At 44.8% G+C, this 26,587-nt stretch overlaps 1 protein-coding gene across 9 annotated transcripts in view; it reads right to left on the bottom strand.

Annotated features, from left to right (window-relative positions):
- Nucleotides 1-978: 978 nt before the first annotated feature.
- The window catches only part of Trpm3 (transient receptor potential cation channel subfamily M member 3), a 281,511-nt gene continuing 255,902 nt past the window's right edge, over nucleotides 979-26,587 (bottom strand). For 7 of the 9 annotated variants that reach the window (XM_050159348.1, XM_050159357.1, XM_050159377.1 and 4 more), the window contains 4 exons: nucleotides 18,127-18,277; nucleotides 17,802-18,001; nucleotides 13,783-13,915; nucleotides 979-9,542 (listed from right to left, as the gene is read on the bottom strand). In XM_050159348.1, coding sequence (XP_050015305.1) covers nucleotides 8,090-9,542; nucleotides 13,783-13,915; nucleotides 17,802-18,001; nucleotides 18,127-18,277 — 1,937 coding nt within the window. In that variant the 3' untranslated portion in view covers nucleotides 979-8,089. The remainder of the gene's footprint in view (nucleotides 9,543-13,782; nucleotides 13,916-17,801; nucleotides 18,002-18,126; nucleotides 18,278-26,587) is intronic. The other 2 variants (XR_007594808.1, XM_050159396.1) reach the window with 2 other exon arrangements.

Here is a 26,587-nt window from a genome sequence, read left to right as displayed (position 1 = left end):
TGGTCATTCCTAACTGGAAGGCTGAGGCAGGAGGATTGTTCAAGTCCAGGAGTTCTAGACCAGTCTGTATAACAAAATGAGGCTGTCTAATAAATGAATGAATGTGTATATATTTTGTAATTTCTCTGTCTATGCTTTTAAAAATTTAAAGATTTATAAAGGCAAGGCTTTTGCTTGTCCTTCTTATTGGAATATACAGCCAGACCTGTAAACCAGTCTATTGGAAAATTTTCATAATATGCTTTAAATGGGATAATGAAGTCATAGTTGTTCTACATTTTTAGGACAAAGACAAGTTCTTCTTATTCTTTATCCCCCAAATAAATTGCTACCCTGAGTCTTTTCTAGTTCAGTATTCTAAACTTGCCACTACTCGTTTACTTCCTTTAGTCCTGAAGTTCCAGGGCTTCTAGGGGCTTTCCAGGAAATTTCAGCAAGGGAAGGACTCAGATAAGGAATAGGAGGGAGCAGTGGGAACTGTGGAGGACTGGAGACTCTGGACTCACATTGAACCGACACGATTTCGTTCAGTTGTGTGGGAATAGGATAAGTCTATTATGGTCAGATTTTCACATTTCTTAGAAAGTACCAGAAACATAGAATTAGATGTGATATCTGTCAATTTGAAAATGGTTTAAATTAAAAAGAAACACACACACTGCATTGACCTATAATATCCATTCTTTGCTGGTGAACACACCCCATAGTTGAACAGTTTGTAACTTCTGTTTTTCCAAAATGAGTAATTCCTACAGCTCCGGGCAGTGACTCCCTAGCAATCACCAGGAGCTTTAGCCTGGGAATGGTGACGAGCAGGTAGAGACACATAAATGTACAAGGAAGTCTGAGTCGTGTTTTAAACCATTTGTATTTTTTTTTTATTGCAAAACAATTGTTACAGAAATTCCAGAAAGTTCGTTGCCCGTAGCATCTGCCAACTTCTGCTTCAAATTATAGATCTAAACAGACAAGCTCAAAGTGCATTGTGAATCCAATAACAGACCGTTAAAAAAGAACAATGCCTCTGGATTTATATATATATATCCAGTATCAGTAGGTAGGCAAACCTCTTTCTATCATACATGAAAGGAAGAAAAGATGTATGTATGTTTAGTAAACCCAACTTGAAAATCATTGTATTTATAGGAATTCATTTAAAAAATGGTGTCTGAATAATTCCCCCCATTGTAAACTATAATTAACTCATTTACAAGTGACAGTCTATGTGGTACATTATGAAATGGCTGTGAGTGTAGGGTACTGACTACACGGACTGACTTCCACAGTGGTAGCAGCAAGAGAAACTCAGGTGAGATACCTCCAGTGACAGGAAGCAGGTTAAGTCTTCACATGCTACAACATCCTTCCTCACAGTCTCCCTCACACTGGTCCTGTGTTTGGATCCAGTAAAACATGCTCTCCACGGACATGGATGTCATCTACGAGTCACCCCAAATAGGGTGAGCTGCTTCTCCCAACTTGAAGTTCTTGAGTGTATTTGATGTGTTTGCTCTCTGTGTGAGAGTCATGGATCAGACCCCGCTTGGCTTCAAATCAGAGGCCCCCTGACATGGCCATTGAGAATCCTGATGCAGACACCTGGGAGGCTAGCACAGGGCTTGAAAGCCCACATCTGAATCTTTCTGTTGGGACATACATGTTTTCATGGTCAACAGATTTTGCTTGCATTGTCTTTCCTAGGCCCATTCTTTTGTGTTCTAGATCTGGGTCTTGGATTGAATTTGTCATCCCTTCATGGAGAGGCAGGTGACTGGGTAGAGATATAGAGAGCCTTGCAGGATTCAGACAGGCGATTCAGATTCAGACGGGACAGATGGCACAGTAGCCACGTTAGGAACTTGGGTGGAGGGAGGAGGTGAAGTCAGCTGGGAAACCAGACCCAGGACAAATTCAGAACATCTGGCTTTTCCCATGTAGTCAGTGTTTGGGGTTACTGTTTGGGGGTCCATATGAGGTAATGGATGAGTCTGTTGGTCTCACACACATAGAAAAAAAAAAGGAGCTAGCTTTAGACTAAGGAAAAGGAAAGAAAAGGGTCTAAAAAAAAAAAAAAAAAAGGCTGCAACCCCAGGCCCAAGGCTGATTTCACCCTGTGCCTCACATTCCTCAGGAATCTGCCTCCCCCCAGGGGCTGGAGTCATGGCTGGCACTGATGCCCACCAGAGTCTATGGGCATCTACATAGATGTCCATTGTTTCAGTTTCCAAACCCACTGCCAGTGCAGGGATCCATGTGCTGCCAGCAGAGGTTGCCAGTTATTCCAGGAAAGTTAGGAAACAAACCGCTTCTTTTGATTAATCGGGGTGACTTGGTCACCTCCATCCCCTCTTAGACGACACACAGAAATCGGAACATCTTGGTTTTTATTAGGGGTAATCAGTGCAAAGAGATCACGAGAGCAAAGGCGACATTAACACTCTGCAATTAATTTGAAAAAGAAAAGAAAGAGTTGTTCTTCTTTAATCAGAGCCAACCCCTTCTTTTATTGACTCTAATCTGAGAGACAGAATGCTTGACTTGTAGATACAAGAGACAGCACAGGGCAAAGCTGGTGGAGAGAAAAGGTTTCCCTGCTTATTTTGGGAGCATTTTGACTGTGCAAGTTGGATCCATCCCTTTCCAGATGTTGAATGGCTTGTAACCATGGAACTGCGAGTTCTTTAAAGAATAAACTCTTTGGAGTCACCTGATGATCAAGCAATCGCCCGTTCCCACCTCTGGACCCAGCTCCCACACAGGTGTAAAAGGCACAGGACAAGAAGGGGGGGTCCTCGTCCACTAGCGCGGGACCATTCACCCATCGCGTCCATGCATTCCTGTCCTGCCACCATGGACCCTTGGCTTTCATCTCCGGTTGAGCAATTTGCACCCAGGAAGCCCTAAAGAATCCAAGGCATGTCTTTCATGCCACAGATGCCCCGGCACCTAGACCTTGGGACTCCAGAGTGGTGCTGCTTTGTCATCTCTGGGGCCCTAGCTATTGCGACTTGCAGGGGATACTCTAGCTATATTATTTGTTCAGAGCTGTACAAACTTGAAACAAAAGGAAGCCTTGGTTACTTGGTTTAATTTCTGAAACCAGAAAGAAGCCGCAGTTAAAGAAGCCCAACAGTTTGCCTGGGCCCCTAACTGTTTTAAGCACTGCAGCAGTCAAGAGTAAAAGATTAAAGTGCGCTAAACAGAGTCAAGACTGGTGCATAAAGCACAGCGTGCGTTGTGCTGGCACAACATTAAGACTTAGTCTGGAGAGGGGGTACTTCAGTCAAGCCACATCGCTATTGGAAGGATTAGCGGGTTGAACGCAACATCTAGGCCAAGTATACAGCCGCCTAAACGTTGGCATCACTTTATCTAGAACAGACAGCGCTACTGAATGAAGGTATTCATCACATACTGTACACGGCTTCCACACGGGGTCCGCAGACGTAAACAAACAGCCGATTCAACTGGAGTTTAAAAGATTTAAGTTCATTGGTTATATAGTATTTTGCAATAACATGCCAGCTTGTCCATCGCACAGCCATACCCTGCCTCTCACAGCAAGCGGGACCTGGTAGAGGATGGCCATCAGCTTACACAAACATTTTACAGTAGTCCGAGGAGTATGGGCAACATAATGAAGACCAGGAACAAAAACGCCCATTGCCAGAAGCTGCCAAATAACCGGAAATGGGAACGTCATCAATCCTTGCACATGTGCTTCTTTATTGAATGTTACAGATTTATGAATGAGTAGAAAGCGGTCCTGTGACGTTCATTAATTCAACCACATGCTACAACTATGCTGGGTTAAACACAGGTTACAGATAGGTTTACATGTGTTTTATAATACAGCATCGCCCAACATGTCACATGGCAGAGCCTATAGATAGAGCATGATGGATAACTGGATAATATTATCTTTAAGGAAATCAAACAGCCCAAAACACCCAGGGAGATTAGACTGTACAGCTGCAGGAAGACGAAAAGAAACGTACTATCCAGTGATCTACCATAATGTTATCTATAGAAACCGGATTTGAAAATACATTTGTAACATTCAGAAGAAACACATTTTGTGTTTTCACAAGTGCCCCTCCCCCCATTTCATTATTCTGGCATATATATATATTGTTTTCAAAGTGGGAACTTTCAAAGTGCTAAGTATTAGCTGGCCCTGGAAGCTTCAACCTTAAAGAAACACCCAGGTCTATAAAGTGCCGCACTCCGACTGTCCTCCTTTGACTTGCAGAAACACAAACTGGCCACGACAACTATCCTCTTGCGTTCTAGCACTCCATTCAAATCTATCCGTTTCTAACTGTAAATATAAAATATGGCCATTTTTTTTATAAAAACATCCATTGTTTCTTCCCCAAAAGGAACAAGCAAGCAATTTAGAAGAAATCATTACACATTGCAGTATATAAAAGTTGGCACCTATGAAGCAGACGATTAAATACGCTATCTCTTCCTTGAGCCCTCTATGACTTTATGTATGTATGGTCTTCAATGACCGGCTGCTCGTGAGCTGCTTAATTCACGAGGCAAGTAATCAAGGTCCCCTCCATCAGGGACATGGTGGGACGGATGAGCTGAACACAAGCAGTCTGTACAAGGCCACAGAATCGATGCCACACTGGTGCGGAGAACCCAGACATGGAAGGAGATGGGACTGAAAAGAACACACACACACACACACACACATACATACACACACACACACACGTACAGGAAAGAGATGGCTTATGAGGCCTACACAGTTTGTGTCTGAAGTTGTTGACATTTGGCTTAGAGATTCCACACACTTCACCAAGGAGGCTAGCACTTAATTTTCATGCAGAACAAAAGCTCAGGACTGTTACGTGTTTCCTTTCCCAGGTCACGTTCTTTCTCTCAGGTGGTCACAACCAACAGAGACACTCAGGCTTGTTTTTTCTCTCCCTTGCTTCCAGTGAGGTCCCAAGCCAGGCCCCACAGTGCTTGGCACCTGCCCTGTGGTCACAGATGACAAACCCATTTCCTTGGACTTCTCCATGGATTCCCTCAGTCTCTGCCTTTGAGAATCCTTGCTAATCAAAGTCATGGAAGTGGCCCAACCACATCCAGCTAACCGTATCTACTCTAAGGAACAGAAGCACAGAGACATGGCCTTCCAAAGAATCACAGGGAAATGGTCTAAAAGTGTATAGTGCCTGTTTCAGCTTGGCTGCTGATGAACATGGTCTCTCTCTTCATCAGCCACCGTGGAAACAGGGGAGTCATGAACCCCTGAAAGTTACATTGCAGCTTCACATGGGTGTGAATTTGGGGGGGAGGTGACAGGGCTCAAAGCTTCCGTGAGGTGCTCACAGGGACTCATGGCTCAAGGAAGCGTAGAGTCAAACGATTTACTCTCGGATTCAATGCATGTCTGTTGGGAGAGAGATCAATAAGGATGTGTCTCCAGCATAGTTTTTAACGAAGAGGTTGGGTGTTACCGAAATACCAAGGATGAAAACTGATTCTACATGTATGTGAGCTTGCCACTTGTTTTAGGATGAAAAGCTTGGTTCTTTGAAAAATATATATATATATAGCTATAGGCTAGAGGTTTTGTGAGGGATTGACTTGATGTCACTAAATGAGATACCGCTACAGTTAAAAGAACCAGAGAGCATCTGGGCCCAGGGACATGAATCATGTTTCTGTTTCTCCTCTCTCCCTTCCTCCTTCTCTCCCCCCTCCACTAGGTATGGAACACAGGGCCTTGAGTATGCTAAGGAAGTGAGCCCCAGCCCTAGCCTCAGAATATTTTTCTTTTTATGTTTTCTTTCCTTTTTTTCCTTTTTCGTGACAGGGTCTCATGTAGTCTAGATTGGCCTTGACCTTGATGTGTAGCAGAGGCTGACTTTGAATTCCTCATCCGCCTGCCTCATCTCTCCAAGTACCGGGATCACAGGTGTGTGCATCATCACTACTCCTGGCTCCAAATTAGTTTTCTTAAAGACTTTATTATTTTAAAATATTCAGTGATCCAAATAGGAATCCAAAGTTTTGTGGTTGAGATTTTCTTATTCCACTTCAAATCTAGATTCTAGTTTAGAAACTTATGCCTCCATCCTAGGCTGTGTAATACAAACTAGCTTGGAATCACACATCTATTCGGATTGTATTTGGTGGTAATAGCTTCCTGCCAGAGAAACCAGAGTGAAAGAGATGTCACGATAGTGCGTGCTTCCAAACAGGAGGAGGCAGAGGGCAAGGGTGAGCCACCTTGACAGTTCTTGTTCAGTGTAAGAAAAGATTAAAAAGACAGAGATCTTTCTAAAAATTGTAATTTCAGCAGTGGGTCCAATAGCACAGTGAAACTTTTTCCAGTGAAGCTTCTTCAATATTAAAAAATAATCTTGGCTATACCTTCAGATGACAGGAAGTCAAGCCTGTTAAGAAGTTTCTCTGTCTGCTTTATTACTGTATATAAACATGTATCTGTGCATGTGTGTGTATACATAAACAGCATAAACTATAGAACTCTGCATAAGCTATATTTGCTTTCTCTTTTGGCCTACTATACCTTTTTTATAACTTTGTAAATAAACATATTCATGGTCTGCCTGCAACTGATGGCTTTGGGTGGACGCCAAGCCCCTAGTCAAGTCTAAGATTATTTATGGTTTTTAAACTTCCTCAAAAAATACTTTGGGGCCAGGCGGTGGTGGCACAAACCTTTAATCCCAGGACTAGGGAGGCAGAGGCAGGCAGATCTCTGTGAGTTTGAGGCCAGCCTGGTCTACAAAGTAAGTTTCAGGACAGTCAGAGCTGTTACAAACAAGAAACCCTGTCTTGGAAAAAAAGCAAAACAAAACAAAAGTACTTTGGAACATTTCCATAAAAAAGATACCAGCCCTTGAGAAACTCCAATTAAGTTTATGCTGAGCCCAGATTCGATGGCTAAATTCTAGGTATGAAAATATCCACGTATAACCATGTGTTCAAATACAAAATGGTCATGTGATGAGTGGTGTGGGAATTTGGCAGTTACATCTTGGAGGTGCTCGGAGGACATAGTGGAGACATGCAAATGAAGAAGGCCACACAGCAGCAGGACACACTATGGATGGCGAGACTAGAACAACATCCCACGTGGCAATGTAATGTGAGTTCTTCCCATTGCTGTTTTTCTTAAAGTTCAATATTACATATTATTGGATGAGTGAATTCACTGATGACAGGTGAGATACAAAATAACTTAAAAATATAAAATTATCTAGTTACATTCGTCCTGAGCTTGCTTGACTATACACTTGGTTGCCCATGGTATATTATAAATCATATATCACTCTTGCTTTCAATATCAACTCTTCTTTCATTTCGATTGCAAGACAAAAAGGACCAAAAAAAAAGGCATTTCTGTTCCCTTATTTTCTTCTAGAGAGATAAACAGTTGTGGCACCAGAAGTGAATATATAAGAGACAGGCGAACTGTATATATGACTGTTACCTTGTTTTTCTTTATAATGACCAATTACAGAAGAGTTGGCATGAGAAGGATGTGGGACGTTAGGTAGAACAGCTTGCTGCCGGCTTATACTGAATAAAAGGGATGTTCTTCATCAGTCACCAGTGATGGAACCAATGTGAAAAGAAAACAGAATGGAAGTTTAGAATATCTCATCTTGCATGCTGGCTATTTTTATCTTATTTTGTAATTTTAGCCCTGGCTCCTCAACTCTTGGTAACAGGGCAGAAGTCCCAAGATGCCTGCCGGCATGGAGAATGCTTGAGCTCGTTCCCCAGAGCTCGTGGCTTTCTGTGGTGCCTGGTGACACACATTCATCTCTAAACCCTTTCCGTCCTCTTTTCCCCTCCCTTCCCAACAAATGTGAACATGCCAGAAAACCCTGTGTTTGGCCCTGGGCCAGACGGAATGCTTGCTTGACCTGTGGCCCAGAGGTTACCTTTGAGTTAACATCTCCCAAGGCAATGTTTTGCTCAGCTAAGAGTAAAGCGGATATAACTCAAGGAAGTGGGGGGGGGGGACAAGGTGGACGTGGGGAGAGTTTTAGTGCTGGATTCTCGAGCCTCCTGCAACACACGGTAAGAAGGTTTAGTTGTGCTTGCTCTCAAAGCTATGAAAAGCTGATGTTCTAGACAATCTCTTCATGGATAGGCTGTCCCCTCGGCCCTCTGGCTTGGAGGACTTACTTCTCTGGAAAGGATTTCGTAGGCTTGAGGTGTTCCTCTGTCTATCAAGCTTGTCACTGATGGAGAAACTCTTCCTGGTATGTGCATATGGCGCACTTGGCTCCTCTGCTGAGTAGCTGTTAGCGCGCTCTATCTTGGGAACTGTGATGTTGTTGGATAGGGTTCTGTCTGCATTTTCAGCCTCCTGAGAGGAGATCGGATTGGCAGCTCTCCGGCCTCTGGCCTCATTTTCCTCACTGTCAGAGCTAGGATGGCTGAGCTCTGCCTCTCGCTCGGGGTGGCAACAAGATAAGTCCTCTGCTTTGTCTCCAAGACCACCAGGGAAGGTGGCTCTGTCAGCAATCGCTTGAGGGGCATTGACACATCTTGTGTCAATACAGTCGGTAATACTTGTGTATTCTGCTGTTTTCACAGGCACCCCAAAGTTAGCATAGTAACTCCTTGAAGGAGAAAACATAAAGCTATGGGATTTTACAATGGGGGCCTCTTCTAGGAGAAAGGGCGCGGCTGCTAGGTAGCGGCTACTCTTGGAACGCTCGATGGTGTGGTACATTGGAGGGTCTGTGTCCCAGGGGTTTTGGCATTCTGGGAGGTGGGTATAGTCTGAAGAAAAAGATCGAGTGTCCATGGAAGTGAGGTCTTCAAAATCAATGCTCCTGCTTGGAGGTCGGTCTGTCGGTGCGAGGGTTGCATAGGCACTACTTGAAGGGGCTGTGGAAGGCGCTAGAGTTGAAAAGCTTGGCTCGCCCAGCCCCAGGATGTTCATGGAACTATCCAGAGGGTCTATATCACAGTGCAGCTCATCCATGGCAGAGACATAGATGTCTATGCATGAAGAGGGTCTTCTGGAGTCCGGAACAATGGCCAAGGTGTTTGCAGGGGTTGCAGGAGCTTTGGGTTCTTTTGCTACTGAGTGGGAGCTAGTAGCTCGGTGTAAGCTCAGGGACCTTTCTTTGAAAATGTTTTCCAGCTTTTCTAGCCCACCTTTCTCTTTCACATTGACCGAATAGAAAGAATGGCTTCGCATACGGGGCATTAAGGTTGGAGAAGTTGGGGATATGGTCTCCTCACCTGCAGGGTCTATACTCTCTTGAAGTTTGAAGGTGTTCCCCTCCTGGCTATTGAAGCTGCTCTGGCGGACGATGTAGGCTGCATCTGTGCAGTCTGAGGAGGTCCTTGAGCGGATCTTGTTGGATTCCGCCCTCTCCAGACCAGTCAGGCGCTCCAGGGCTGTGGCCATGCGTCCGATGAGGTCCTCCAGCTGAGCCAGCCGGATGTCCACGGTCTGGAGCGATGCCTTCATGGAGTGTTCTCGCTCGTTAACTTCCTCCAACCTCATGGACATGTTCTCCACCCTGTACCGAGAAGCAGAGAGTAAGAGTCACCTGGGTCAAGGTCCTCTGCTGGGGGAGTTAGAGGGTAAGGCTAGAAGATGGCAAAGCTGTGCTCTGCTCCAAGAGGGAATCAGTGGGTGGGGGTTTGGATCAAGGGTGGGGGGCTGAAGTGGAGAAAGTGGAGGGGTTATAGGTAAAGGAAGGGGCTAAAGTGGAGAACGTGGAGGGGTTATGGGTAAAGGGAAGGGCTGAAGGGGAGAACGTGGAGGGGTTATGGGTAAAGGGAGGGGCTGAAGGGGAGAGAGTGACATTCCTGCCCTAATTTAGGATTACAGAATCTGAATACGTTTGTGTCCAAAGACATTTTGGAAATGATCAAATAGAGATTTTCTTTAGTTTTGGTAGTAATTTTGAAAAGGGGTCTCTGTGTTGCACAGACTGGAGTTATCTCCCAGGGGTACTCCTACACTGCTCTAAGGGCTGAGAAATATCTGCATCATAGCCTGGATTGTGGGGCCCCTTTGTTTACTGCCCTATGGCTTAGGGTTCCGTATCACAGAGAAAAGGAGCAAGAGAGAGTCAGAGGGTTGAGGCCTAAGGAGGGAGGTCAGCTGGACCCAGACTGGGAACCCAGGGAGAGTGAAAAAGAAGCTGGGGTACAGAGGGAGAGGCCCTTCAGGTACACTAGGAAAGTTCTGATGGGAGCCCTAAGAAAATTGAGCTAGAGCTGGAAACCAGCTGCAAAGGGGCTGAAAAAAAATACATGCATATATATATATACACACACACATACACAAATATGTGTGTATGCATATATGCATATAACACTCATATATACATATATACATTCACACAAATATACACATTCAGGGCCTCATATACATACATACAGAGTCTCTCTATAGCTCTGGCTGTCTTGGAACTTGCTTATAGAGCAGGCACTGCCTACTTCTGCCTCTTGAGTGCTGGGATTCAAGGCATGGCACACCTAACCTGGTCAAGAATTAGTCTTAACCAATTTTCACCACTTCTCTGCACTCCTGTAGAAGACAGGAAGAGCTCACGTTAACCCATTTCCATCTACCACTCTGAGGGTGATTAACCATCTAACACTCAATAGTCTATTGATGAGAACATGGAACTAGCTGCAAGGCGCTTAATGTGGAAGCTAAAATCTAAAAAGAACCTAGAGCCAAATTTACTTTATGTTTGTTCTATAACAAGACAGCTTCCTTTTAACTTCTTCTTCTTTTTTTCTTGAAAAGTTTGGGAGCAGTGAGACGGTGCAATAGGTAAAGACACTTGCCACCAAGTCTGCTGGTCTGAGTTTGATCCCTGGATGTGCGTGGTGGAAGAGAGAACCTATGCCTGCAACTTGTCCACTGACCGCCACATATGCGTGCACACACAGACCCTGCCAAGAACTTTCAGTCAGTGATTGTGGCCCCAAGGAATACACATACAGTGACTAAGTTACCCAAAGAAAAGAAGTCATTGTGAAAACCGCGATCTTATATAGACAGTAACCTGACTTTAGTTTCCCGTCCCATCTCCAGATAGAGAGTGGTTCATTTCAGATGAAGTCCATGACAACAGGGTACAGGGAAGATGAGAGGTGGCGCATGCCGATGAAAAGAGAACAAGCTCTTAGTTCTGATTTCAGATCCCTGCGCTCAGGTTGTATAACACAAAGGTACAGTTACATAATATTCTCTGTTGTACGGACTGTGTACAGTCAGTAGTGAAATGCAGCCATCAGCATCCATACCAATGTGCCTACTCACAGACACATATGTGCAGACCTCTTTCCCAGCTCTCTCTGTCTCTGTCAAGAGGCTGTGGATAAGGCAGGTGATACCAGCTGCCTCTGCACTCAGAACAGACGTATCCTTGAGGATACTGAGGCACCCAATACAGATGCCGTAGTCTTTTGGTAGGCTCCCAAAGCACCCCGAGACATTTCTGTTGTGCTTACATACCATTCCATTGTTGGAAGATGCTAGTTTTTTGGTTTTCTTAAAAATGCAAAGAACCCAACAATAACAACAGTTAAACTCTAAAGCAGGTAGAAGCCATAGAAGCAGAATGGGGACTGGGCTTGTGGCGCTGCGTTTTCTGATTCTTGAGGCCTGGACCAAGAAGACAGGAGGCCTCTCCTTCATTCTGCATCCCTGGCACCTTCTCACCTCACTCACACTCTGAGAAGCCACCCTTGGCAGGTCAGGGGAGGGAGTAGTCCTGCAGGGTGTGCTGACATGGAGTGGGAGACTCTGGTTCCCCGCTTGGTTCCCCAGAAGGAGTTGTTGACATGGTCGCAATATACTCATGCGTGCTGGCATTCGGTCCTCTTCATTCTAGTTCCTCAGAAAGGCAAAGCCCTCCTGGAATCTTATGATGCCTTTCCCTTTCTTGCCTCCTAGGCCTATGTGTTTTTGAATTCAGAAAGCATTTCAAAGGCCCGAAGACATACGCTGAGGAAATGTGTCTCGGCTATGGTAATATTCCCACATGGCAGAATTTTCTGGAAGCACGCGGCTGTATGTCCATTCATGAGCAGCTTTCCAAGGCCTCAGAATGAGAGCGCTTTGGAATTTCAGTTCCTCCCTCTGTTTGCCAGGAAACTACTTTACAGCGTATCATAAATCTCTCTGTTTTGTAGTGGCAGATGTGGATAAAACCTGTGCAGAGCTTTAAATCTTATTAATGTTGGCTTGGGACCTATGGTTACAAGCGCTCACTGGCATATGCAATTATATCTATGTATATATTCTGCATTCTTTAAGGAAAGAGCAAGGGACCAAAAAAAATCGCATCTTATGTGATTTCTACACAGTTAATAAAGAATCTTTGATGTGGGCACACAAAGTGTCATCTCGTGAAAATTAGAAACGAGTCTCCTAAATCTTTGAAGTCCCATTCACACTGACTGCAGTTACCGATCTATTATGGCGTCTATGCTATTACCATTTGCTCTGGTTGCCTTTATAGTATAAACAGCTAAAGTGCGGTTACACCAGTTCTCTGGGACACTCTCTGAGTGTTCTTTTGGAAGCTAGCCCCACAAGCTGCATTATGAATATACCAGATTGGAATGATGGTTTTATTAGCCTATAGCCACATGAGAGACACAAGACCTAGAACTGTTAGATATCAAAAATTCTGTCGTGTGTGTGTGTGTGTGTTGTAGCCTACTTTTGGGGGGGGGCAGGGTCTCTCTATGAACCTGGAGCTTGTATTTTTGAAGTTAAGCAAACCCCAATGATCCTACTGTCTCTACCCCTGACAGCACCATGGTCACCATGGTTACGGGTGTGCATGAGGCCATGCCTGTCTTGTGATATGAGCCCAGGTACTCATGTTTGTACAGAATATTTTTCATATAGATCGCTTGGCTTTCAAAGCCCTTTGGTAAGTACTAAGTGAATCTGGGTAGAAAATTATGCATTTACGTCTTTGTTTTTAGATTTACTCTATAAAAGAGAAACAATAAAAGTAGTTCTTGGTAAAATACCAATCATTATTTTCACTGGTGGACAGAACCCATGCTCTTGCCTATCTGGATGACACGGAATACCCACATAAGCCAAGCATGGGGCTCTTCTCTTCTGGAGGAGAGTACTCAATAGTCTATAGAAGGAAGCAGAAACCTGTTGAGGAGCTTCAGGTGGGGTTGGGCCTTCTTTGCTTTATGTCTGGGACAAAACTTTCTAGTTTTTGGTCCAAGCCAGACCTGTCCTAGACTCACCAATGCACTCAGTGAAGGCAGAAGCTTTCACTGTCTCCTGGGAAAACCCAGGATATTTCTAGGAGTTTGGTCTGTGGACTGATTGGACAACAATCTGTTCTTTCAGAAGGTTCATGTTCTCTTGGGCAGTAAAAATAAGATGTCTGTGTTTTGGAGATGTGAGAACAGATTCATCTGGTCCATGAACAGCCATAGGACCCATCTCTGCGAGGCAGGGCCCAGGGAACACACCTTTCTTTCTTTCTTTTTTTTTTTTTTGTTCTTTGTTTTTTTTTTTTAATTTATTAAAGATTTCTGTATCTTCCCCACCTCCGCCTCCCCTTTCCCTCCCCCTCCCCCAATCAAGTCCCCCTCCCTCGTCAGCCCAAAGAGCAATCAGGGTTCTCTGCCCTGTGGGAAGTCCAAGGACCACCCTCCTCCATCCAGGTCTCCTAAGGTGAGCATCCAAACTGCCTAGGCTCCCACAAAGCCAATACGTGCAGTAGGATCAAAAGCCCATTGCCATTGGGAACACACCTTTCTGACGTCACCCGTATTCTCTCGTCGTTGGATGAGTTGAAGCGGTCGTCCTTCTCTCTGAAATATTCTTCTATACACTGCTCTTCGAAATCATGGACTTTCTTGAGCTCATCATCAGTTATGAAGAGTTCTGGGGGAGGGGGAGAGAAAGAGCCGTGAGACAGAGCAGGGACCGCAACAGCATCTGGTCTGTGGCCTAATGACAGCTTTAAAGAAATCCAGGCTGGGGAACGTCTTCCAGATTCTATTCCGAGTCCCACACAGAATCCAAATCTAATTAGGTCTCTTGAAACACAGGCCTCCTTCCTGAGCAGCAGAGTCACTGTGGTCCCTGGAACGCACCTGGGTAAACCTGGGTACCACAGGAGCTTGGTTTAATGAAGGAAGCGACAGGACTGAAAGCATAAGGAGAGCCAGAGAAAGGAAGCAACTGGGAGCATGGGTGTTTCTTAAAGGCTCCGAATTTTCTGGGCTGTGGAGTGTGACATGCCAACGTAATTGAATAATAATCTTCATGCAACCCCACATTCTCCTTGTCTTTTTCCCTTGTTACAGAGGCAGGAAAACCAAATACATACATTTCTAGTCACCCTTGAAATTATTAGAAACTGCAAGACTTAGTTTTGAGCAAGAAGTCTATTGCAGAGACGGATGGTATGTCAGAAGAGAGTTTGCTCCTGATTTTTTTTTTTTTAAAGATACATGGCTGCTCTTTCTATGCTTTTTTTTTTTTTCAGCTTCCTTTCTTTTTCCTAACCTCAACATAAACATTTGATGACTGGAGGCCCGGTGACTGTTCTGTGACCTTGAAAACAAAATCATGCAGAAGGAAACACTGAGCTCAAAACTAGACGGAGTTTGTGTCTTTGTTCTCAGTGAGCCATGCTGAGTTTTGGACCATTCCTTCACTCTCTGGAAGTAAGAAAAGGGAGCTGTCCTTATTTGTGCTATTGTTATTCTGGTTTTCTAATAGAGGGTAACCGTCTACATCAATGCTACAGCAACAAAAGAAGTCTGGAGGAACTGCGAGCCTTAAAATGGTTTCTGGAACAGGGTTAGGGCAAGAGGGTTTCTGTGGATATTTCCCAAATCAGGAAGTCTTTCTCATCCTGGACCCCGGAGATGTTGCAGGGATTGATGCAAATGTTAGGAGGGCTGAATTCCAGCTCCATGGCCTTGTTGCCCCAAATTGCTCTTGCTTGCCTAGATGCATCGCCTGGAACTTGCCAGGGTCTGTAAAACATGGGTGTAAAAGCTGCCGGGACTATAGAAATCACTGGAAGTCAGGCTGCATTTCTTCAATATGGTAGGCTCGTAAGGTGAGGGACTGCTGTGCCAGGTAGGGACACTGAAATGTGGTCATAAAACCACACAGAACCATGAGCATCAGGGTCAAAAAGAAGAGAGATTGTGTGTAGATTCCCTCTCTGATCTCAAGGAGCCATGATGCCCTCTGGTAAGGATATTTCTGAGATCCAAAGGAGTTGACCCAGAACTTACTTGGCACCCTATAAATGCCTCATTTGACCTCCCCCCCCCATGTGTGTGTATGTATGTGTGTGTGTGTGTGTGTGTTTTACAGGTACTGCTGCTGTCTCTGTGCCTGGCATTTATATGCATGCTGTGGACCCAGATTCAGGGTGTCATGCTTGTATAAAAAGCATTTTACTGACGGAATCAAACTCCAGTCCCCATGCTGCTCTTTTTCAAAAAATAAAATATACTTCTTTTTTTTTAAAAAAAACAAAACAAAACTATTACCATGTCAGATTTTACCCTATAACTCTAAGTTTTCTCTTTCTGAGACTCAATTAGAACTTGGTAGGGCTCTGGGATGGTTTAGCGAGAGCTACAGACGGATGGGAGAGTTTCCTTCTTCCCTGATGGGTAGGCGCATGCGCGGCCTGCCTCTCTGCTCTTTGCTCTTCTCATCCTGCCACATTCTCAAGAGCGTCCTTCTGGGAAGGCCGTCTCTGAGAAGTCTGTCACCTGCTCCTCCCTGCTGCATGTCCAGAGACCCGGTGACACATTCAGTGCTATTCTGGCTGAAAATAAGAAAACCACGTATATGGCTGGGGGTGGTTTTTACCTGCCTTGAAACTCAGAACTTGGGAGAATGCAGTGAATTGCTACCAGGATGGTGCTAGCCTGATTTATATAGCGAGATAATGAGGGATATGCCGTGAAGCACAAAACAGATCACATATAGAGTTTGGTGGAGCTTCTCAGTATCCTTGGACCTATGAAATGGGTTCTGAAGAAGAAATAGGTCTCTGGACTGCCTCAGCTGTGGTTTGAACAAGAAATACCCCTCTCAGACTCATGTGTTTGAATAGTTGGTCCTTAGAGGGGAGTAATGTTTTTGCAGTATATAAACTATGTCTCGGTTATTGGGATGCATCTTTAAGGTTCATAGCCTCGCCTTGGTGCCTGTTTAGTTTTTCCGGCTTTCTGATCTCCCAAGGTACGAGGAGCTGCACGTCCCTCGAACCCCTGCCACTATGGAGACCCATCACTGCCAGGCCTTCCTCCCTTACTGAACTCCTTCTCTCGAAACTGTGAAAATAGAAAGCCTCTCCTTGGCCAGGCAGTGGTGGCACACACCTTTAATCCCAGCACTCGGGAGGCAGAGGCAGGCGGATCTCTGTGAGTTCGAGGCCAGCCTGGTCTACAAAAGCTAGTTACAGGACAGGAACCAAAAGCTACGGAGAAACCCTGTCTCGAAAATAAAAAAAAAAAAAAGAAAGCCTCTCCTTTAAGGTTCTTTTGTTAGGTATTTGGTGCCAATGATGATGAAAATCCCTCACACAGTCCTCTGTCAGGTACGGTATCTCCAATCATCTTGTGCTCACTCACTAAGCAGAATTTCCTTCCACAAGTGTTCATGCTTTATTGAAATTGACTTGGAGGCCTGAGGTGACCCCCAGCACAATATTATTTATTATTATAATTAATTTATTTTACATTCTGACTATTTTCCCCTCCTTCCTCTTCTCTCCCACTCGACTCCAGCGCAATATTCTTACATCGTTCCTTGCCTAGCATGTTTCAAGCACCCCAGCTTTCTGTTTGCCTAAACTTGTATTTCAGAAGGGAATGGAAATGGAATTGCCATGTCTTTCTGACTGTCTGGCTTGAATATCTAGAAAGAAGTTTGCTTTGTTAGGGGCTTAGAGAAACAGTTCACTAATGGGCTCTGGTTTTAAACCATGGTGTATTGGTATCCCACGGATGGAGGTAGATTCCTGGACCATCATGCTAGAGGCGCTTGCTTGTGGGATTTAATGTCGATGTAGACTTAACCCATTTGGAAAAAGCACAGCAGATTGTTTATAAGTCATTGCTTTTCCAATGGCTCCTGAGAGTTGGTGCCCAGGGGGCATTTAGGAACCTGCAGGAGCCGCTGGTACTTAATATGCAGAGATGGAGATGTTAAGTCTCCTGTAATATGTCACACATTCTTACACAGTGAGGAACTCTTCCAGCCCAAATACCATCCAAACTTCCCTTCAGAAACGCCAGGCTAGAGGTGGGTGGTGGGTGGTAGAGAGGCTATTGGTCTGTCCTTCGAAAGCAAGGTTTGTTGTCTCCACAAAATCATATAGGTACGATGCTGAAAGCGGAGAAAACATTTAAGATCTGGGATAGTGACAGTCCCAGAAATGAGCATGGAGGAATAAAAACTCCAGCCATACTGTTTAAAAATGCTATCTAATATAACACTTGGTGCAGAGCAATGTGGCTGATTTGCTATGGGATCTTTGGAAAGCAAGAGTGTATAAAGGTGGCTAACTCTATTGGAGAGTGGTTTTTTCCTTAGTAAGAAGTGGCTAAGAATTGTGGCTTCTGCTCATGCTATGCTGTATTCCTTTTGTCATGTATCTCATGGAGTAGGTCCCATTCCCACTCCCCTAAATAGGCAGGAGGCAGGAGAACCAAGCAGGGCATGGATCCTGCCTGACTGCCTATGGGAACTGCTGGGAACTTCCAGCTGCAGGTGCCAGCTTGCCGCTCACTCAGGCCGTAGTCTCTTTCATCTGGGTCACTCTCGTGTTTCCTCCACCGGCAACACACATGTTGGAATATCATGGTCATGTGGCTGAAGATGATGAGCGGTGGGGGCAGAACCGGCCTCTCGTGGAACGTCATGATGAGTTGGTACCTCTGAAATTTCCATACTTGGTTGGATATCGACTTTACCTCAAAAAATGTATTGCTGAAACAGATCAGAGAGTCAGTCACAAGACAAAAACAAAATCATTACTTTTTGAAATATCAGCTCCCTCCATCCATCCATGCTGCCCATCCATCCACCTGTCTGCCTCAAGAATGGCCACTCACTTGAAGACAGCAATCAGGAGGTTGACCAGAAGGATGTTTGCCACCAGGAGATAGCAGGCCATGATGGCCGGCACAATCCATGCTCCTGTCTTGCATGGAGGTAGCTGGATTGTCTTGCCATCTTCTCGGGTCTCATTCTGTCCACAGGGGGCTGGAGGAAGCAACACAGTCAAAAAATGAGAAACCAAGGCAATTTGATTCACACGAGAGAGAGAGAAAGAATGAGAGGTAGACATTTAAATGAGGGGTTTAATGGAAGAAAAAATACAGCCACCTCAAACAGCAGAAAGTTTAAAAAAACAAGCCAAAATTGGAAAATGAGAGCTTCATGAATATTCAAAGGGCCACCACTCTTGAGGAGAGGCAGTTCCACCTGTGTCCTCAATCTGTCATCAGACTGCAAAAGGTGTCTAGAGCCACCTGCCTGGTCCCTCAGTCCCTTGGCCCCTGGCAGTGGTGAGGGGGTATTTGGTGTTCCTAAAGTGCATGGTGAGGGCTTTTGGAAGAACCAGGGCCAGAGTCCTACCTCCTGGCAAGTTACTTTCAAAATGCGCTGTAGAGGCCTCCAGCGGACAGCTTGGAGTTGAGCATGGCAGGCTATTGATTGGAAATTAACACCAGGGCAGCTGTTAATTGCTGTGGGAAACAATCCACCACCCCAGCCAACGATTTGCTGTCTCAGTACAGAAGGAACAGTCCAGGGCAGCACCCCGGGAAGCCCCAAGAGAGCTTTGTCACTTGGTGCCCCTGATGGATGAGGAGGATAATAGGGAGTGGGGTGACAGGGAGGGACCCCAGAGCCCAGAGCTACTTGCCTTTAAATAGCAAACCAGCTACATTTTCATTCCAAGTCATGCATTTCAGGGACAAGGCATACAACCTAACTGCAGCAACTACATGGCAAAGGCGGTGTTCAGGGAGATGCGGAGGTGGGAACCAGGAGGAAGGCAGTGTGTGGGACTGGGTGAGCGGAAATAATGTGCTAATGAGGCCAGCTTGGAGTTTCCAGGTGAGTGGGGGAGGGGGAGACCTCATAATGCTTTATGGCCCTGTAAAGTTAGCTCATAGAGTCTGTCTTTGCTACTGTTGTATTGCTGTGAAGAGATGCGGTGACCAAGGCACCTTATAAAAGAAAGCATTGGGAGAGGGGGGTGACTAGCTTACAGTTTCAGAGGGTTAGTCCATGACCATCATGGTGGGAATCATGGCAACAGGCAGACAGCATAGCCTGAGTAGTAGCTAAGAGCTCACACCTGATTCACAGACAGCAGGCAGAGAAAGAGAAAGAATGAGCTCAAAGCCCACCCCCAGTGACACACCTCCTCCAACAGGGCCACAACCCTGTCCACCAGCAGGGACCCAAACATTCACATATATGAGCCCATGGGGGCCGTTCTCATTCAAACCCTCACAGAGCCAGAAGATGCTTGTAAGAACTAGGGGGTAGGTGAGCTAGCCCTTGCAGTGCAGCCGTTAGAACAGTGTGACCATGCCTCCGTAAGCAGTGGGTAAGAGCCCATCAGGAGGCCTCAGCAGCGCCTACAGGCTGCAGCTGAGCAGCTGGAAGAAGGGGTGGCGTGGGAATCTATAGGGCTTGAGGGGTGCAGAAAGGGGGCCCATTTCTTTTCCAGAACTCCTTCTGCCAGGCATTGCACTCTGCAGGTTCTCAGCTCTAAATACCCAGGGCTCACCTAGCAGCTAGAAACACTACTAACACCCAGAATTGAACCAGAAGCCGCTGGAGTCATAGGCATGGCATTTGCTCTTAGCCTTCCTTGTTACTTGCTTTAGAGGTTGAGTAACCGAGCTTTAGTTAGGCTGGAAAAGTCGCTTGATTTTTTTTTTTTTAATCAAAATACTTTAGCAGCCAGCAAAGGTTTTATTAGCATCAGGCAACCAAGATCCTGATTTTATGGCTAGGATAAGAAGGCCAAAGCACTCCCTTTGGCTCTATCTGCCGGATAATTGGATAATTGGATGTTTTCTAGAAGGCAGAATCTTGTTATTGACATTTGTAGCACTAACCACCCAAGACAGCCCTGTCAGAGGGTCCTGGAAGGAAATTCACCTCCAGGTGATGTCCAAATTCGGCAGGCGGCTCCCCAGGGCTATCTCTTCTCACTTCTCCCTATGGGCACAGGCTGGACCAAATTTCCTGCAGTTCCTAGAAATCCAGTCTCCCTCTGACTTCCTGATTTTGAGCCACATTGGTTCTGTTGCCTCCATAAGACCTGTTGACAGCTTGGTGCCGCTCCCAAGCTCACCCAGGGCTCATGTCTTCTCTTTAGTGTGCGCTTCGCAGCCTATGGTCTACCCTTTTAGCCCGGATTAGGCTAATCATATACTTCAATTCCCAAACACTCTCGCTGTTTCTCTCATAGCTCTCACACTGTGGCCACTGCCCAATTACTTGTTTGTCCCATATGCGAGATTCCCAGTGAGGCGTTGCTCTTCAAGGTTACCCTCCTCTTTGCTCAGCCATACACATGGCGTGTTCATATGCGCCCCAGGAGAGTCAGTGTTTGCTGTCTGAGTGGAGAAATCTCTTGAGCATCCATGCATGAACTGCTGTGCTCCTACTAAGTTGGTTCAGACTGGCAGTGTAGATGTCAGGACAGTCTGAGGAATGCCATCTACGGCAAGAAGGGCAGCATGAATGAGTTAGACGTTCCTCGTGACAGTGATAATGGCAATAAAAGTGAATAGTTAAGGGGCAGCCTTTATTTGGTACTATCAGCAAAGATGTTGTAAGTATGATAGGCAGCAGTTAGTGCCAAGCATTGCTCCATGAGGGCTATGAATGACTCCCTTGTTCTGGGTATTTGTCACAACTAGAATGTCCAATAACTCAAATAAATACACAGATGTCCACCACTCATGGGGTTGAACAGGGTACTTCCCAAACCTGACAAGCGGCAGTTTTCAGGAAGGATGGTGAGTTATCTTTGACGGTCCTATGATACCAATAGGTGGCTGGGGATGCCCCGCATGGACGGTGGTTGAGGGCTATGTGGACTGGCTGCTCTCACTCCATCTCCCCCTTTCTTACTTTTCTCACTTTGCACTTGGTGTAGAAAGATTGGGAGTGGTACCCACTGATATAACATCTGACCTGATGCTGAGGCTGAATCCGTGTCTAAGTTTTAGGAGTCCAAGATTCAGCTGCTCGCCTCCTTCCCCAAAGGAAACCACTTAAAGGGTCTAGTCTGATAAGGCTGAACTTCCATCCAACTGCAGCCTCAGAAACTTGCAATACAGACTATTGCAATCAGGGGGATGGATACAAGTCTGAAGAACTGGTCAAATACTTGGATAGAGCCACCAACCCTGAGAGCAAAGAGAGTGAGTTCTAGAAGCAGCCGCCATAGGGCAGGTGTGAGCACAGAGGGGGAACTTGGCTATAAGTGTTGAATTTGGCTGTGCAGTTCTCGCCAAATTTGAAGGGACTCCCGTGCTTTGTCTATGTGGGTCACACTGACACATCACAGGGAAGAAACTGGAAACGCCAGTTCCCATTAATGAGGCATTCAGAGGTAGAAATGGACAATTGCGCTATGGAACGCACCGATGGGCTAGTCACAGTCTGGCAAGAGTGTGTGGGCAAGGAGAAAAGCTACTCCCATAGGTTGTGGAACAGCATCCCAGTGGTTGGAACTACCCCTCCCCCATAAACCGTTATTAGTGAATAAGGCGGTTAGTCTATAGCTTATGAAAAGAGTACTTAACTAGCATAAATAGGACATTGAGTTCAGTTTCCATCGCTGAAATAGGTAGAACCTAGCCTGAAACAAGGGTCACCAGCATCCTTCCAAGAATATAAGCCCCGAGATCAGAATTCTTGTCTCTCTTGTTCACCAAGCTGAAGAACACAGCCTCCTGGGCACTACCTGACACATGCAGGTGCTGGACAGAGATCTGCAGCTAAACATGGTGATGCTGGACACCAGGATGCAGTGCCATGCATTTCTCTAGGTGCAAACTGATGTCTATTACCAGGTCAGAGCCTGAGTATCTGTCCTATTCACTCCTAGGTCTCATCAAGTGCTGCCATAATCTGCTAGTATAGAAAACTCCTGTGGATAGCAGAAAACTGACAGAAAAAAATAGGATTTTCCTCCCAAAGTCTCTGTCCAGAACAATAAAAGATCTTACTCTGTATGCTGTTGTCTAATCCTCCATAGCAAACCAGCCTTCCTACCTCATCCAGTACTCATGGTAGACACTGTTAATTAATCCTTACATCCTCCTTTTTCAGCCAAGATGTTACTTTGGAATTCTTTCCTAGATAAAACTCTTGGAAGTATGGCCAATGAACTGTAATTCATACAAGGCACAGGGCCATACTTAGCCTTCTGTAAAATGGGAACACAAGGACTGGGATGAAAGGTATTTTCTGTCTCTTTTAAGGCCCCCACTCAAGTCTACAAAGTTTGGTTGACACTCGACCAACATCCCAGCTGCCCAGGAACCCAGAGTGCTGGACTTAGAGACCCTTCGTATTCTAGACATTTCTGGTGTGTGACATGGACTTCTTCCCACATATCACAGACCCCCCAGAACTTGGCCCTGAGCCTTGCCAATTCAAAGGGGGCAGCTTTAAAAGTGGATGATTCTTCAGAAATTATTCACCTCAGTTCTTCTTTCATCTGAGCCCCTCAGAAGCACAGATGGTAGAGCTACAGTAAGCGTCTGTGGAAGGGACGGTAAGCATCCACCTCCACCGGAACTTTACATGGCTCTTCCTCCCAGCTCTGTAAGAAACACGCTGATCTTAGCCAGGTGTGGTTGTACACAGCTGCCATTCGAGTACTCAGGAAGTGGAGCAGGAGGATTGGGAGTTCATGGCCAGAATCAGCTATGTAGTGGGACCCTATCTCAAAAACTAGAAAGAAAAATGAAAAAGATAAAGGCACTGGGACTTGTTTCTGCTGCATGTAGTGGATTTTTGGGACCCTAGTCTATTTTGATGCAAAGCTTCCTAGGCCTGGATGTAGGGGGGAGGGCCTTGGACTTCCCACAGGGCAGGGTTCCCTGCCCTCTCTTAAGGAGGGAGGGAGAGGAAGGAGGATGAGTGGGGGGGGGAGCGGGAGGGCAATGGGAGGAGGGGAGGTGAGGAAGTGTAAATTTTTGAATAGAAAAAATTAAAAAAAAGGAAAAAAAGAGAAACATTTACAGTTGTGGGGCAGAATGCCTTTCTCACTCAAGGTTGTATAGCTAACACGAGATAACTCTATAGTTATTTTCTTTACCCAAATCATGCTGAGTTCCTGCTGCGTGGCATGACAATTTATACAGATAATGTAATTACGAATATAGGAGAAATGGGTACAGCCTCCCTTTGATCTCTGACCTGGGTACACTCCACTCTTTCTCCAGTGGCTTTGTCAGTGTGTGAACACAAGTGATCAACTACTGCTTGCTTCAATCCAAAGGCTTGACCTTGAGGTATGATCTCTATATAGTTTTGACATAATAGACGGTCAGAAAGTTCAAAACCTTTGTCAGTGTCTCAGAAGAATTTGGGAAGAACAATGGAGCCATCCATACAAGGTGGATGAGAGTCTCTTTCCTCAGGGACTCTGAAGAGGCAACAATGCAAAGATGAGGGGAGCCTCTCGACTGTAGACAAACACGAGGGGATTTTATAGACACTTGGTCTTTTTTATTGTTCTTATGTAACTAGCCTGCACTGTTCAGATGAAGAAGAGCTGACTGGGGCTCTTTAAAGGTCAGAGCACGGAGGAGAGCAGGTTCAGAAGTAGGAGGAGGCACAGATGTTGCCTTTTGTTTTTCTCCCCTACAATAAGCAGGGCAAGAGAATGTTCATTATTTCAATATGTGTACCATGCTTTCCCTCAAAATTAGAAATATTTAAAATTAAAGATGGACCGATGTTTGACTAATATTACTCTTAAAGATAAGACAAGGAGAGCGATTTTTAAAGGACTATCACTTCCTCTTACATCTGGAAAAAAGTGCCTACAAGCTTTTTTTTTTTTTTTTTTTTTTTTTTTTTTTTTTTTTTTTTTTTTTTTTTNTTTTTTTTCGAGATAGGGTTTCTCTGTGGCTTTGGAGCCTGTCCTGGAACTAGCTCTGTAGACCAGGCTGGTCTCAAACTCACAGAGATCTGTCTGCCTCTGCCTCCCGAGTGCTGGGATTAAAAGCGTGTGCCACCACCGCCCGGCGTGCCTACAAGCTTAATCACAAACCAGAGTCACTAGAATAAAGAGTTTAGTTGACTTTTTAAATTCCATTTTATTTTTTTTAAGAGAATGATTTTCAACCAAAACTCTGTTTTAAGGGCTGGGAATATGACTCAGTGGATAAAGGAGCCCATTGAGGTTCCATCCCTGGGACACACATGGTGGAAGAGGAGAACTAACATCTGTGAGCGGTGCTCTATCTTCCATACGTGCACCATGACATGCACACAAGCTCCCCTCAGCAGAGAAATAAATAATATAATAAAAAGTAAAAAAAAACAAAAAACCATTTTTAAAAGATAAGAAGACAAGGAGTATTACTTTATTAGAAAATGACCCCCATAGAGAGAGGCACTATTAGGATGTGTGACTTTGTTGGAGTGGGTGTGGCTTTGTTGGAGGAAGTGCGTCACTGTGGGGGTGAACTTTGAGGTTTGTTTTGCTCAAGCTATGCTCAGAGTAGTATACAGGTTGCTACTGCTCCCCTCAGATTAAGATGTAGAACTCTCAGCCTTTTCTCCAACACCATGTCTTCCTGCACGCCACTTGTCAATGATGATAATGGACTAAACCTCTGAAACTATAAGCCAGCCCCAACTATATATTTTCCTTTATAAGAGTTGCTGTGGTCATGGTGCCTCTTCACAGCAGTAGAAATCCTAACTAAGATGATCCGTTTGACTGAAAGATCAGGAATGCTATGGCCATAGTCCTGGCACCTGCTCTGAGGGCTAACTCTTGGAGAACTGCCCTTGGGTCTTCTTTGTAGCATAATGGTCTTCAGGATGAAATAACTGAAGACACTTCTTTTTGTATTGATACCTCTTTCCAGAATTTTCCTTATTTAGAGGTCTTAGATTGTGATATATCTATCTGGAAGCTAGGGACAGTTTCTATTGCTTGTAGGGGTTGACAGTGTCTCATGTAGTCAAGGACAGGAGTTATAAAGGTAAGTGTAAACCAGATCAGACTGAATTCTGTACAAAGGGACCATCAACTAGTTTCTGTCTTATTACTTCTTTTATGGCTGACTTCTTTTCCTAGTCCCTAACTCAACTGCTAGGGATGATGTTGGCTTCTCATGACATAGCACAACAACTATTAGAATTCGCCAGGTTGCCTCGAGTGCTATATCTGTGAATGAAGGGAGTGAGAGTATTGATTTTCCTCAAAGGGTGACACCTCTGCAGGTCAGGGAGTCCATGATAATTTTAGGGTATGAGAACAGAGCACTAAATAGCATTGAGTTAGATGGTAAGAAAATGACCTTTTCAAGACTCATTCAACCCTTCCTGACTTCATCAGGAGGACACTGTCGGTTTGAGGATAATGTTTGCTTAACTCATCCTTCACTAACCCCATTTCCAGTAAAGTTGAGACATGCTTAAGCATCTGCCAAGAATTTCATAATAGTGTGGTATTTTCCTTTTGTTTCTTTTATGGTTATCTTCTATTTACATCAAATCATAGTTATTTTCAACTTATGGCCATGATATAATTTTTTGAAGTAAATTGAGTTTTAAAAAGTGATTCAGTTGAAAAATTACAGGGAACAGAACAGAGGTTACAAAATAGAGATTAAATGTTGAGAAATACTAAATTAGATGATGCCCAAACTTCATCTGCTCCTAACATTGTATTGGTCCATGATTCTAAGAAAAGTCATGAGATCCTTAAGCCTGTATCACCTGGGTACCAGTGATACAGTCTTAAACTCTTTAGGGCGATCCTGGTATGTAGTCACTGGCTATTAGTGTAATTTTAGTTTTGAGCTGTTCATAATTTATTTCAATTTAATGGCTTAGAAAGCAGAATGTCCCAAACCTAGGTATATTGTGGGTATGTGGATAGGTGCTCTGGGGAAAAGAGGGAAGCGAATCTGATTCTTTCCAACATCTCAGTGTTATGTTCTTGCTAGTTTACATATAAATTGTTATTTATTTGCTATTTCTGGAAATAGATTCAACATTCCAACCTTGGTAGTCTATTGTTTTGCTTTAGGAATTCCTATCAGGGTAGTTGCATCCTAGTCTCTCTAGGGAAGACTGAAGATATATAGGAGGCTATTTTGTTCAAGCCACTGAGTTAGGGTTAAGATATAGCAGGTTGATTGCCTCAACAGTCCTAATCCCCCCCCCCCTTTCCCTATATCCATTTCCTTTGCCAAGTGACTGTGGAGTTCCCACTGCATGTGTGGAATCTGTTTAATTGCCCTTTGACTCTGAATTTGGCCATGTTGGTGAATGAGGTATTTGTCA

Source organism: Alexandromys fortis, unplaced genomic scaffold (assembly GCF_014885135.2).
Source record: "Alexandromys fortis isolate MF-2015 unplaced genomic scaffold, M_Fortis_MF-2015_v1.1 scaffold_10, whole genome shotgun sequence".
Lineage (NCBI taxonomy): Eukaryota > Metazoa > Chordata > Mammalia > Rodentia > Cricetidae > Alexandromys > Alexandromys fortis.
This window is presented reverse-complemented; position numbering and strand designations above follow the sequence as displayed.